Source organism: Neopsephotus bourkii, unplaced genomic scaffold, assembly GCF_033783945.1.
Source record: "Neopsephotus bourkii isolate Nb327-2 ecotype Australia unplaced genomic scaffold, CSIRO-AGI_Nbou_v1 NB_1508, whole genome shotgun sequence".
Lineage (NCBI taxonomy): Eukaryota > Metazoa > Chordata > Aves > Psittaciformes > Psittacidae > Neopsephotus > Neopsephotus bourkii.
The window spans coordinates 6,469,834-6,483,816 of NW_026901984.1; the positions used below are offsets into that span (position 1 = coordinate 6,469,834).

At 38.8% G+C, this 13,983-nt stretch overlaps 1 protein-coding gene across 5 annotated transcripts in view; it reads right to left on the bottom strand.

Moving 5' to 3' along the window:
• The window catches only part of CTNND2 (catenin delta 2), a 650,408-nt gene that overhangs the window by 87,278 nt on the left and 549,147 nt on the right, over positions 1-13,983 (bottom strand). For all 5 annotated transcript variants that reach the window (XM_061369698.1, XM_061369700.1, XM_061369699.1 and 2 more), the window contains exons 13-14: positions 10,891-11,008; positions 7,376-7,561 (exon numbers count right to left, since the gene is read on the bottom strand). In XM_061369698.1, the coding sequence (XP_061225682.1) occupies positions 7,376-7,561; positions 10,891-11,008 (304 nt within the window). The remainder of the gene's footprint in view (positions 1-7,375; positions 7,562-10,890; positions 11,009-13,983) is intronic.

Consider the following 13,983-nt stretch of genomic DNA (forward strand, 5'->3'; position numbering starts at 1 on the left):
CCGTCCCTCCAGGAGTAGGGGGAGGGCAAGAAGGGGGGGGAGTGGGTGAACAAGCTGTCTGGCTGGGGTTAAACCACAACAATGTGGTTTTGCCATACTGCCCAATAATGAGAAAACATCAAAGAAAAAAAAAAAAAAGCTAGACAAATTATTGCATTTCCCTGCCTTTCTTTCAACTCACTGGCAGCACGATTGCATTAATTTATCACCATCTGTGGGGAAAGACCTTTTTCTCAAAGCACTGTGAAGCCTCAGGTTCCTTGTAAAGGTGATGGAAGTCTTTGGCACTGCACATGCATGTGTAGTGAAGGCACAGTAAATCCTGTGATACTGGATAATTTCCTGCCTATTCTTTGGATGTGGTGTGTGTGCCCAGAGCAGTTGAGCAGCATGTGTAGGGAAGGTGGCCATGCATAATGTACACACTGTGCCTATGCCTTCAATGTTGTGTGATAAAGGGTGCCAGAACTTTAGCTGCTTTCCAGGAGGTAGAGGGCACAAGCAACTGACCTGTCACATACTCCTGTCTCCATGTTTCAGCCCCTCTCTGCTCCTGCATGTGTGACCTCAGGTAACCCTTTACTGAAGGGTTTAATGGCTTCTGGCATCTTCCACATAGCTGAGACTAGTGTCTGCAGCTGTACAGCCTAACTGTTGTAGGGCATGCAGGACTGATACAGGTCAGAAAAGAAGCTATTGCAAAGGAGATTTTCCTGAACTTCACCCATTTGTTTTGTATTTCATAAATATAAGCACTGATTGCCTGAATGAAAAAAAATGTTACGATATTACAGTCCATTTTCTTGTGGCTAAAGCATGGCAGAATTTGCTTTGTAGCTCACATTGCTAAGTATTAATGAATCGAGGCAGTGTGCTAAACAACTCTACCCAGTGAATTACTGGAATGGCTACTGTGTTGTTGCAGACCATCAGGAATGATCAGGAAGATCTATTTGAGACAGGCTGTAGATGCAGTAGTAGCCTCTGAAAAAGAGGACAACTGCATGCAATTACTCTCCCTAGCTTATGTTAAGAAGTTAAAAAAGTCATAAACAAATATTCCTTCCAGGCTTCTCTCTTTCAGCTGAAATTACCCACATATATTATGGTTGAAGCTGACAAACTGTTTGCTATGTGGGTGAGATACAAATCTCTCATTTCCTGAAACTGGTGCAAAGAAAGCATGAAAGTCAAGAAGAATAAAAAGCCAAACACAGAGATCTTTAAGAACAACAGACTTTTAAGAGCAAGAGTATTGTAATAAATTTTCCGAAGTTTTCACATTACTAAGGAAGTTTCAGACGAGAAAAAGATCACCCATTGAGATACTCCCCAATGCTCCACAACGGATTATCTCATGCCTTCTTCCTCATATTAATGAAAGCAAACCAATGTTTATAGTGTAATTGCACTGAATACCACAGAAGGCTTAAACTCAGTAAGAAGTGCATTCCCCATATATTGTTTTGTACCAAAAATATCAAGTTGGCGGGGTTTGTTATTAAGGAGTGTCACATGATGGTAGCTTTTCCTGTGATAACAACAGAACAGTGTTTTATTTTCATTTATTAAATGTGATAACTTTCCTATCTCCCAGTCTGCGCAACATAACACTACTAAAAAAAGAAAATCTAGGAAAGCTCAAGCAAAATCCAGCAATGACTAAACCCATCTTAATCTGTTTCCAATAATCCTAGACGTTTGAGATAGCCTGATAACATAGTAGCTATGCTCTTCGCAGCTGCAGTGGCAAAAATTGTATCAGCAATTAAACACTGCTCACCAAAAGCATTTTGAAATGCCAAAGACTTTTAAGCTAATGAGCCCCTTAAGAGGACAGTGGTTTCTCATCCTGCATATCTTAGTGGCTATGGCAGTCTATGCCAGCATGTCAGTACGACATCTTTTGGAAACCTCTGCCCAAGAGATGCACTGACCAACACTGTCAAGAGCAGAAATCTAAACTTAAACAACAAAAATGAATCAAAATCACAGTGATTGCTTTCTGGGGTGATGGGAATCCGTGCAGCTGACACACAGGAAGAAGGAATACTACTATTTAGATCAAGTCAAATCTTTGTTGTTTGGGCTTTGAAAACCACCTGGTCATACATGATAATGAGATTCCCAGGGCATACTACATGCTGTGTAGATAAGAATTAAGAAATGGTTGCTAAGAAGCTCTATGAGGAGCTGCTCAATATAGTCGATTTCTTGCTAATGAACACTTGACATAACCAACTTGTAAAAGGCAAGGAGGCAACAAGTGAAAATAATACCTTCCTGAGCAGAACATACTGGCAACACAGCCTTTCACCCCTAATCTCTGTTGAGATTATTAGCTAAATCCAGGAGCTGCTGCCATTTCTCGGCTTCTGTGTTCATTAGTTTGGTATGGCTCAGTAGAGTGATGAAATGTAATTGATAAAATAGTGGTCTCACCACATAAAAAGGCCTGACAGCTCTATTTTTTTTATTCCTTTTGAAATATTATCTTAAACCTGCTATTTCACCTGGATAGAAGAATTTACAGCACATTTAGCAAGCATGGTAAAGGGATGTGCCAGTGAATTCATAATGGTATATAATGGTGCTGTTACACCTTAAGGCTCCTCACAGAAGGTAAAAGAGGTCAGGCTCATTTCAAAAGTGTCACTTCCAATCAAAAATCGTAATTTGGGCTAGATTCTGGGATGACAAGAATTATCACAGATGGGGAACTCAAGAGGAGTGTGAAGTCAAAAAGTCAGCCTGTTTCTTATAAGTGAAGAAATGAAATAGTGCCACATGTGTATATAATAGGCTGCATAACAAGAAATCGAGTAATGATTAATGACCTCTTCCTGGTTCTTTTACTAAGTTGGACCATGGACCTTATTTTCCCTAACTGCTTTTTTGAACATAATCCTTGTTTCTTGTACAGCTGGAAGAATAAACCTGCTGGCTGCCAACAGCAGGGACAAAATTTGCTGCAGTGGAAAAATTAGTTCCCTTCTGAAGGGTGACATGATCCAAGGCAGAGAGGTCTGTATCTGCAATGTCCTAGTCAGAGATGAGGGCTTCTGCAGCTGGACAACTCTGTGGTATGAACTGATCACAGGTAAGCAGCAAAGAGAACATAACAAACAACAGTGACAGCAGGGAATTACAGTTCTTGGGATCCGAGAAAGAAATAAAAGCAGGTGAGCCACACCTGTTTTTCCCATGGCCTTTATGGAAGTTTTGGTTTGTTTTCCCACATATAATAACAATATTAAACTTGGCTTTTATTGCAAATCTTTAGAAGCTTCGGGTTATTAAAACTTAATGACAAAGCATACACCTCAGGAACCTGTCTGAGCTCTGGTAAATCATCAAGAGATGCATGATTGTGGCTCTTTTAATACCACCCAACTTTATTTCGAAACATAAACACTTGTTTCTTGTGATCCTAAGGGAACTCCTTAGGTAAAGTCATTTGGAAGTTGTCATTAAACTATGACCTGAACCAAGTAAATTCTCAGATTTCAAGGTGTAGAGAAGTTGCCATTTAGACAACTAATGTCATAAGTGACAAAATATATCCCAATTTGTTCTTGAAAGGCCTTTCAAGGAAAATCACATTTTGTATTACCACTCAGTCCTGTTCTTTTCTTCAAGTAACTCATGTATGACTACAACTGAAATATAATCTAGAGAAATAAGGATAGTTTTTTCCCTAAGTCATAAACCAAATAAACGAACTTCTTCTTTCTTTACAGAGCAAACCAATGAGAATGTGACTTAAAAGTCACAGAAAGTTTCTCCTTCTTAATGGTTTAAGAAACAAACTCCCTAACTGTATGAGACTTTTTTTCTCAGTAAAGAAAATTGTAACTTTGTCCTCATCCACCATCTAAAATGATACATCTGGTACTATTCTCCAGTTACAGTAGTTTTGCTACTACACTTTAATTTAAAACTTAAGAACCACCCCATATTGGTCACTTAAGAAGGATTTCAAAATATACACAGTTGAGAAACTAAGTGAAGGACTGAAGAATTACACTGTAAAAGGAAAATTTCAAAAATGCATTCAGAAAAAACTGAGTATTTTTACCCCACCCTATATTGTAAGCCTTATCTTCTGAGGAAGACTGAAACTGTCCATATTCCTATACAAAAATACTGTGCACTGCCAAAAAAAGAATGATACCTATACTCTCAGCACGTATTTTCTGGGGACATAAAATGTAGCAGGCTGCACAACTGGCAAATGCTTCCCTATACTGAGGTGTCATGGCTCTTAACAGAATTGTCTGTGCCCTGTGTGTTGTCTGACAGTAAAGGCACTTCAAGTCCTAAAGCAATCACAGAGGTGAATGACAGGAGTTTCAATACTGGGCTGAACTCCACCTTGTGTATCTGTAAGTAACAATAATAATCAGCTCAAAGAATGGTTTTTTTAATTATTTTTTCAAATTTTTAATTTTATATTTCCTTAGATCTTCTCTAGCAAGTAACTAACGTTTGCATTGACTTAGCATGAATGATGTATTAAACGCTGCCTAAACCTCATTGCTTCCTCTTCATGAGGCATCAGGGTATCTGACTACTTTTATATCTTTCTTGTCTCCACTTCTTTGAGGTTTTCTTTCACAGGTTCAATCCATGGTGGTGTGAAGCACTTTGTGTTTCAGACATTGTAAATTATTGCATCCTATTAAGGTTCCATAGGCATGCCTTTGTTATTTACGTGTAAAACACTGTTCAACATCAGTAAGATTTTCAGACCTGTAGGGTATTTCACAGTGTAAAAGCTTCACTGCTGAGGCACTTACAGGAATGAGCACTCTAAAAATAGCATCCCAAGGAGAGCATAAGATCAGTCCTGAGGGACAGAACAAGCAGTATGTAACAGCTTAAGTACTGCAATTGAAGAGAGATTATCAAAGGTATTACCTGGAAAAAATTAAGAATCCTACTGTAAAATAATATGCACATGTGCAATAGACAGGGCAGCAGTCAGCACACAGGGAGACAACAAACAGGGGAAGGACACGCGAAAATGTCCTCTGGTGGAAAGTGTAAATGAGGTTAATTTAGATGGGTGAATTCTAACTAACCTAAGGAACATAAGATGATCCTGCTGTTAGAGACTTCTGCCTGGGAAAAAAAAACCCTAATCCTCCAAACCCTTCCTGAATACTGATTTATCTTGACACACGCAGAAACAGTAACCAGAGTACTGCTGACTGTGACACAGCTCTTCAGTAGCATGAATCTACTTGGGTCCTGAAAAACTCAAGATGACAGAGCAAAAGCAGCAGAAAGAACATTCTATTTTTTGTTTCCATTTATGAGGGTAACTTGGGAGAGCTGTTTCCAGCATGGTGATCTTGCTGGCAGACCTCAGTCACATTTGGTTTTAGTAGCATGCTAGTTAATCTGGTAACGTACGTTAAAATACTTAGTGTGGCCAACAATAGTCAAGTATCATGGGGTGAGAATATTGCATTCTGAAGAAAGTTCACAAGGATGCCTGAAACTCCTGAACTGAGTAATAGTTACAGGTGAGAACTGGTATATGGAATGATGGGGTAGGCTGTCCAGATTTAAAGGAAACTGGATGAAAGAAAAAAAGAAATATTTTTAATTTCTGTAAGGTAAAGTGGTCCTGTGTATAACAAAATTAGTTCTGGTAAGAGTAAATTTATTTCCTTGCCACAGAAAAAGCCACTGAACAGAAACCTGAAAGTATGTGCATAGTTTTACCTTTTTTTGGATTTTAAAAATTATATTAAACCCTTCCATTAGGCAAATACAAGCATATCTGAAGATACCTTTACTATGTTGATAATGAACACCCACAGAAAGATACAAAAGATATCTAGGAACAGGCAGAAGCAAAAGGAAATCAGCGAGAAGACATTAGTTCTTCGGCCTGAAGGAGGAAAAAGATCCTTTATAGGGGATCTTTAAAGTTCAGAGATGTTCAGCAGGAACATTTCAACAGTCAGCAGTACACAGTTAGAAGTCTGAACCTGATATCCAGAAATCACAACAGGAATATAAAAGGAAGAATTAAAAAAGACTTCATATAGCGTGTATCCACACGTGTGCATGTGTTGGCAAACAGCACTGAGAGTTGCAGTATGACCCATTCATACCCAGACATGCTATTTTTGTTCCTGTACTTTGAGCAACTGCAAGTGTAGTGTGTGGGAACTGTTAATTTGGGAACAGGAATGATGACGGCTTTATGGAGTAAGATTAATTTGCTTTGTCACCTTTTATCTCCCTGTAGTCCAATACAGGAATACCAACATAAGGCCATAATAAATCTAGCTTTTCCAATGACTACAGTGTTTAACTAGAAAAGTAGGTGAAAATGAGTCTTACTAGTCACAAGTGCTGTCTTTTCCAGCACTTGAATCTTAGCTCATTAGTGTTCTATAACTTTTCCACATTACCACAATTTGCCTTTATGAACTAAGGGATATTTTCAATACTGGTTTACACCATCTATTCACATGCCCAGTGCACCTAACTGCTTATTCAAATGAGTATTTTCTTTGAGTAATCTGAAACAGAAATAAACTGCAATGGAAAACAGTAAGTCTAGGAAGAGATGGAGAACTACCTGCTGCCAGCACAGGTTGTTTGAAAAAGTTCTTAAATCAGCAGCCATTCCTATTGCTATTTAGTGTGTGCATTGATAGGAAAATGTCTTTCTCTGCAATATCATCATCATCATCCCCAAATTTTAAGTCATTAATGGAAAAACAAGGAGATAAATACACCTTGAAAATCAACCCACCTAAAATAAAATCTGCAGCACCTTTAATAATTTGAGGAAACAATCAAGACTTTACTACTCAATCTTTTTTTGATAATGACACAAAAAAGCATGCATATTCTATCTAAACATTTACTCACATTGCTTGATTCAATCCTGTAGAGTTTTCTTCCAACATATAGAGAGATAGTACGAAACTAACTTTGAAGTAAGCATGCGAATATAAGCCTGATGTTTGCTTGTACCAAGGCCTCTCTCCACACACTGTGTGGAAGCACAGTGTAAAGTATATGCAGATTACATTTCAATGTTAAGACTTACACTGCTCATGATAAACAGCTTCCTTTTACAGACTGAGCATTTTATAGTATTTACGGCAGCGTACCCATGACAACAGTTTCCTGGTGCCACCATGTAATGTGCAACTTTCTCAGGCAAGCATACTCCATTATTCCATAGCAATTTCTGTTTTAAGCTCTCAACTAATTAACAAAGTCAAGAGTTTTGTATATTATGCATCATGCACTTTATTTCTAACAGAGTGCATTAATTATATATTTATTTCAAATGATGGGCACTTCAAGTACTTGCAACACAGCTGCAAGCAACTTCCGTTACCTGATCTTGTGATTTCTTTTTCTTCTTCTTCTTTCCCCAGCACCCTGAACTCTCTGCGTCTTTTCCATTGGCATCACCACAGAGTAATCCATCAAGCTCATCTGTTCCCATCTGCTGTCCCTGAGATGTTTCTGCAGCTAACCTGTATGAGAGGTTCCTCAAAATGCACACACAGTTTTCCACGGTCTGAAAAGTATGACAAACGAACAAAGAAACAAAAACCAAACAAAGAAACAACACACCAGAAAAAAAGTTAAAATCCTTCCCTTACTCACTCTGTACACAAAGCAGAAGAAACATCATCGACCTCTGCACATAAATTTAACCAGCACAATTCTTACCTGCTCATTTCTGAGCACTCTCTAGATAACCACAGCTTAAGAGATTTCAAAATTTTTATGGAAACAAATCAGTAGTCTGGACAGTATTTTACCAGGAGTTTTTATACTGTTATTCTCAATTTCATACAGGAGTCCTACATGAAACAGAAGCCAAGGTATAAAGCCATCAAGAGAACCTGAACACACAGAGAATGCCAGCAAAATCCCACCTCAATGAACAGAAAATGCTCCAAACAGAAAGTGGCAATAAGTTCTGGGTTTGGTTTGTGCTTTCTTTTCTGGCACAAACTCTATGCCAGAAAACACAAAAATGCAGAAATCAACAGAAAAATTGGATCTGAGTTCTGTTTCACAAGTACTTGTAGCATGACCATATGATGCTTCTTGATTTCCAGAGCTAAGACTAGTATGTCAGTCCTCCTGCTTTTACCGCTTCTAGGCAGGCCGCAGATGCCTTGTGCGCAGCCTTTCCTTCTCATCTATTTGTTCCCCTAACAGGTTGTGCCTTCTGTAGAAGACACTAGCAGGAATCCAGAAATGGAGTGAAAACCAGTGGAGGAAAATTCACTGATAATTCAATAGAATTTCTGCAAGTCTAAAAGAAGCTCAGTTTATACTTATCTGAAGTCTGCCATTTAGTTTGTTCAATTTGGTTTGACTATACCTAGTAAGGACATGACCTTAATTTTCTGGAGGCAGGGAAAACATGGTTAACAAAATGACCTGTATCCATCTGTATTTATTTAGCAATTCTTAATGCTTCCTGGAGGTAAAAAGCTATGGTCACTACACCCCAGCTCCATTAGCCCAGAACAGAATGACTGTGAGGCTTTCAGCTCTGTCTTACTCTGCCATATTCACCAGTGAGGTAAACAGATGGAGCTTCATTTACTTTCATATACTGCGTGAGCTTATGCCAGGTATGCAGTTGGCACATAGTTTTTGCAATGACATTAAGTTCCAGAGATGATACTCACTATGCAGGACTATTTTATTCTTTAAAACAGGTGAAATTTCACAATACACTTGTACTAATTTGACACCTCCAGCCAAATACAAAAACACATGTAGAATTGTGTGTGTAGAAAGTGTCCTTAGTACATCTTTCATACCTGAAAGCTTTGCAGACCTCACAGTGACTACGTATTTTTCTTTAAATGTGTGATGCCTCTTTTACTCTCCCTCATATGAATTTTATTCATTCTTGCTAACATTTACTTCTGCACTTTGACAGTGCGCCAAAGTTGAAGCTCTCTGTTTGTCAATTAGGGTTCTAAACTTTAATTCCCCTTTTTACAAATAATAGTTTTCACACTTAATTCTCATTATGTTGAAAACAAATCAGTAGAGTCCACTGCAAGGACATTACCTCAGGCTTAAAACTGATAGGCAAACTTTCAAGGCTCAAATGCAGCCAACATCTTCACTAAGGTGAAGGTTCTAACCATGCAGTTGGGCAGGCTTCACTCCTTGACTTACGCCTTCAAACTTTCCAGGGTCCCTGTATTCCTTATTCCTTTATCAGTTTCATCACAAGGGGACTAAATACAAGTTCACTAGTCTTTCTACTTTAATAGATTAAATTAAAATTATGACCAGCAACTGTCAGGTAACCATGTCTAAGCCACAAATTTTTAACACTTTAACTGGAATTAGCACAGCTTTTTCTTATTACGTATTTGCAAGAAACAATGCTGCCAAGAGGCTTGTAATGCTGCTATAATTTGTGCACTCTTGTCATTCCTCATGTCGGTGAAGTTTTTAACGATGACTATGCATGTGCTTGCAAGTCTGACATCCTCTTTCAGAGCCACTGGTAGCAGAGACTAGTTTCTCAGCATTTCCGTTGTTAGTATTACAAAATTACCTAACAGGGCAATTGTCATGTTATTTGGAAAACAACATTTATAACTTTACAACAAAGTTCAATTGTTTTGTTAAAATAGCAGTTTTTGAAACTAAATAAGTGATATGGAGTTAAATATTTTAATTAAATTACATTCTAATTGAGACAGGAGGTTAAAACTAATAAGGCAGGCAGAATAATTTCTCGCATTTCTTCGCTTTTTTCTTCATATATGTTTTACCCTGTACTTTTTCCAAGTCATTTCAGATATGAATATAAACAGAATAGTTTAACAACAGGCAGCAAAACAGGAAGCTTACTGTGCTCCTTATTTAGCCTTTTTAATAGCAAAACAGTCCATCACCACACAGTACCAACCTCTTCTAATTCCCTTCTCTGTCCTCTAAATTCATAGGCAAATTTCACCTATTTGGCTCAAGCTAATGATCAGAGAGTTCTGGAGAGTATCACTCTCCAATCTATATAACCCACAGAGGTCCATGGGCAACTATCTGTGAAGGATCACTTGGAAATACAAACCCAGTAGGCTTTAAAACTGCTGCATAAAAGGTTGCTCTCCATTGAAACTGAAATCTCTGATTCTTAGGGGTTTGCAAATGGACCAAGGTCGCTCTGCTGCAGCAATGGCAATTTACTTAACACCATATACTGAAAGTAAAAGGCATTTGAAGCTAGCCTTTTTCTTCTTTTTCTGGAATCGTTTAGCGTATTACAAACCTTCAGCTGTAAATGCTTGAAGTCTTTTTCATTAGTCAGTACCTTTTACCTTTGGAAAAGCCTGTCCCTATCCTAGTACTGTCAGAGAAATAAAGTTGACACAAAAATACATCTTAAAACAGTTGTTACTGAAGGCATTAATTAATCCTCTTAAAAAAAAAAAAAATGTTGTCTGTAATGCCAAACAGGCCATTAACTGTTGGTTTGTTCTGTGAGCCTACATCACTGTTATTAGCTCTGTCTCTCAGTTTGTACTGAAAAATCCATTTTAAGGTGAACCTGGCAGAGCAACATAAGGAACTTTACATGGAATATGACATATTTGCTCTTCTTAAATAAGTAGCCTCTGTTCTCCCTTAGAAGTGAGAGGATGACATGCTTACCTGTGCATGCAACACAGGCAGACACAGATCCAATACTCAGCACACAAAAAAACACAGCTCAACAGAAGAAAATGATTGGCTAAATTATGCTTTGCTAAAGCATCTCCCTCACAACACATTTTTTTATAAAACAACCTGTCACTTTATAGTCCTGATATACCCTGAATACCTGGATCCCTTGCACTTGAAAAGATAAAGATGACAAACCTTACTATCAATTTCACTGCTCCCCAGAGCAGACTGGATCACATACAGCAATGCATCCGTCAGGCCATCACACTCTCTCATTCTTCTGCGGGCCTCCTCTCCAGCAGAGCTGACATTCCTGCAAGGCAACAGCAAGGGTCACCACCTCCACAGCTCTCCTGCCCACCTCCCCTCCTGAAACCTTCTCACCATTAACATATAGATAAAACACTTGTTTTCTGTTCTCCTTTCATCAGTTCAGAGCTGCGAATAATGAAGACAGCTGTAAATGAGCTCAGGAAATGTAACAGGGACGGGAACAAATGGAAGTCATCAGATACTCCACAGGAAAGGGGAGAGAGGCCAAGCAGCATGTGCCCACCTGAGCGGTGAGGCTCACAGGCTGCTAAAATCTGGAGAAAGGCTCATCATTTTTCTTTTTCTTTCTTCCTTTTTTCTTTCCTTTTTTTCTCTTTTAAGTAGCGAAAAAGTGTATTTAAAATGTGCATATGTACATATAAATCAGGCTTAAAAAGCCTAGAGGTTTTGCCAAGGAAACCTCCTGGGATTTGAAGAGCCCAGTAGTTAGGGCTCTTAACCTGAGAGAAAAATACTATCAACGCATAACATAAACCACCTGGTGTTGCTTGCTTCCCATTTGACATGAGTGTTTCCTTTTCTCTCTCATTCTGAGAGAACATTAATCCTCAATCTTCTCTTTATGCAGTTACTCACAGGTTGTTTTACATTGCAAAATTTGAAACCTCAGCCTATTACAGCAACTGTGTTCCTCAGACAGGGCCAGAGGGCCTTGTCAACACATTGATAAAAACACAATTAAAACAAATTTACTGCATAACATGTGCCACAAAGTTCAAACTATTGCTATATAAAGAAACATATATGGAAGAGTGTATATAAACAGAATCTATACTTGCTACCATCAAGTCTCCCTGACACATTCAAATTTGCACAGCAATTTTGATTTGGAAATGGTTGAATTAGCAATCTCAGGAACGGGGTGAAACTTTTCATATAGTCTCCTTCAGTAGGGGAAGACAACCCTCTGGCATTGGCCCACTGCTTATGTCATTTTCAAATGCCTTTGCATTAAGGATGGAATAAGGATGAGAAACCTTGGAGGGGAGAATGAATTTGAGATGGAGGCAGGTGAGATGACTAAAGGATAGGTTTCCTCTCAGTTCTTTTTTTTTTTTTTCTGCTCTATCTACTTCATCCCGTTCAGCCTCCCTATAACCTAAAAACCAGAATTTCCATTCCCCCAAAGCACCGAAGAGTTTTCCTAATCAAGTAATCTTATAACTGGACAATACCCCAGTCTCTCCAATGCAGGTTCCTAATTGATTCTGCTCCCTAAACACACATGATTTTCCACCTATACTTGCATCCCTACAAAGTTCTAATTAGTTCTGCTCTCCACACACAAACTGCTTCAATTAATTCAATACCATTCCCTTCACCTCTGCAGCCAGCCTGACAAAAAACAGCCCTGGAGCACTAGAATGAATTCCTTTATTTCCTAGCATGAAGGCATGAACAAATCCATGTTTTCCATTCTCCTTGAGACTCCCAGGTTCACCACATATCATTACACACCAGAAGTGTGCCCTTCGTAATGGCTTGCAAGTTTTGTGTTGTTTTCTGGTCCCTGAACTCTGTATCTCTTTCCCCCTTCTCTGATGCTTAAGAGCAGCAGATGATGGCTTTTGGTCCAGTTCATGTGGAAGCCCTCTTCTGTCATACAGGAACCGAGGTTTGAGAAGCATTAACTGGAAAAAGTCTTTCATTGGCTCTCCCTTTGAAGTGGTGGAAACCTTCCAACTTCCCTTTGGATGACAGAAATCAGTAGGGAAAATTACAGTGCATGGTTTTCTCAAAACAGTGCCCACACCTCATATTTGCAGGGCTGCAGACTCTGCCTACAGTTTATTTTTAGTAGGCTATCCCCTTACAAAAGGCAATGACTTCATGTGAAATTCCGGAAGGGCAGCACATACAGAAAAAGCAAAATCATGGATATGAAAAGTGCATTGTGGGGTGGACCAAAAAGGGGCATCAGAGGACTTCTTTCATTTGAAATTCTACTCTCCCACCTCCAGGAAGATAGTTGTATCCAGCCCTAAAAGAATAACCATGCAGATTACAACAGGAGGGTGCTGAAGAATTGTTCTTAGCACACCCCCTTTCCTGGCACCACTACATATATACCTAAAAAAGGAAATATTACTGAATCTTTTTAATCAGAACTAGATGCAACAGTCTGTACTAATGTAATGTGTCCAGGCTTCTTCATTTTCTGCAGTTACACATACTGTGTGCAAGCTTTCAAATTATATAGACTTGTACATTAGCAGAAACATGGAGAGAAATTCTTCACAATCTTTTCATTGAGGCAGTTTCTCCTTTGCTCTACCATGTCACCTTGACTCTCCAGAGCATGCAGAGGCTGGAAGCCTGTCAGTTCCTTTCCAGGTTCACCAGAAACTCCTCCTCACCAAGACAGCAATGTCAACCTTATAGTCCCTGAGCTGTGAGCTGTCTGCCTCACTCATTTCTAGCCAGACAAAGAATACGAGGAACACTATACAAAGTAATACAGACACACTAGGCATGCATCTTGCACAGACAATGTATTTCCTTGCTGTGTGTGGAGGAGACGTCAAATTCAGTTCTTCTGTTTATCATCCTTCTTATGCTCTTGCTGCTTCTGCAACCAAGAGGTGAGTGTACCAAATTCCCACGACTGTTTTTCCTTTTCTTTTAAAAGTCTCTGTCTAGTTTCTGCACCGACTTAGCTATTCCAGCCCTCCCCAGACCTGGCATATTTATTTACATGGGAAATAGCTTAAAACCCAAGACAAATCCAAACCTTGCATCAACATTTTGGCAGAAATTATAATTCGATTACTTAAAAAGAAATACTTCCTATTATCTTGCTATTCCCATTCCACCTCTATTGATGGAATCATTGTTAACAAATCTTTCACAGAAGGTTTCTAATTTCATCAAGTTCAAGCTATGCAATTCTGTGAAACAGAAGCAAGCTCCAGACTATATAAGCTGTCAAATAAAATATGCTGCCATCTTAATGTT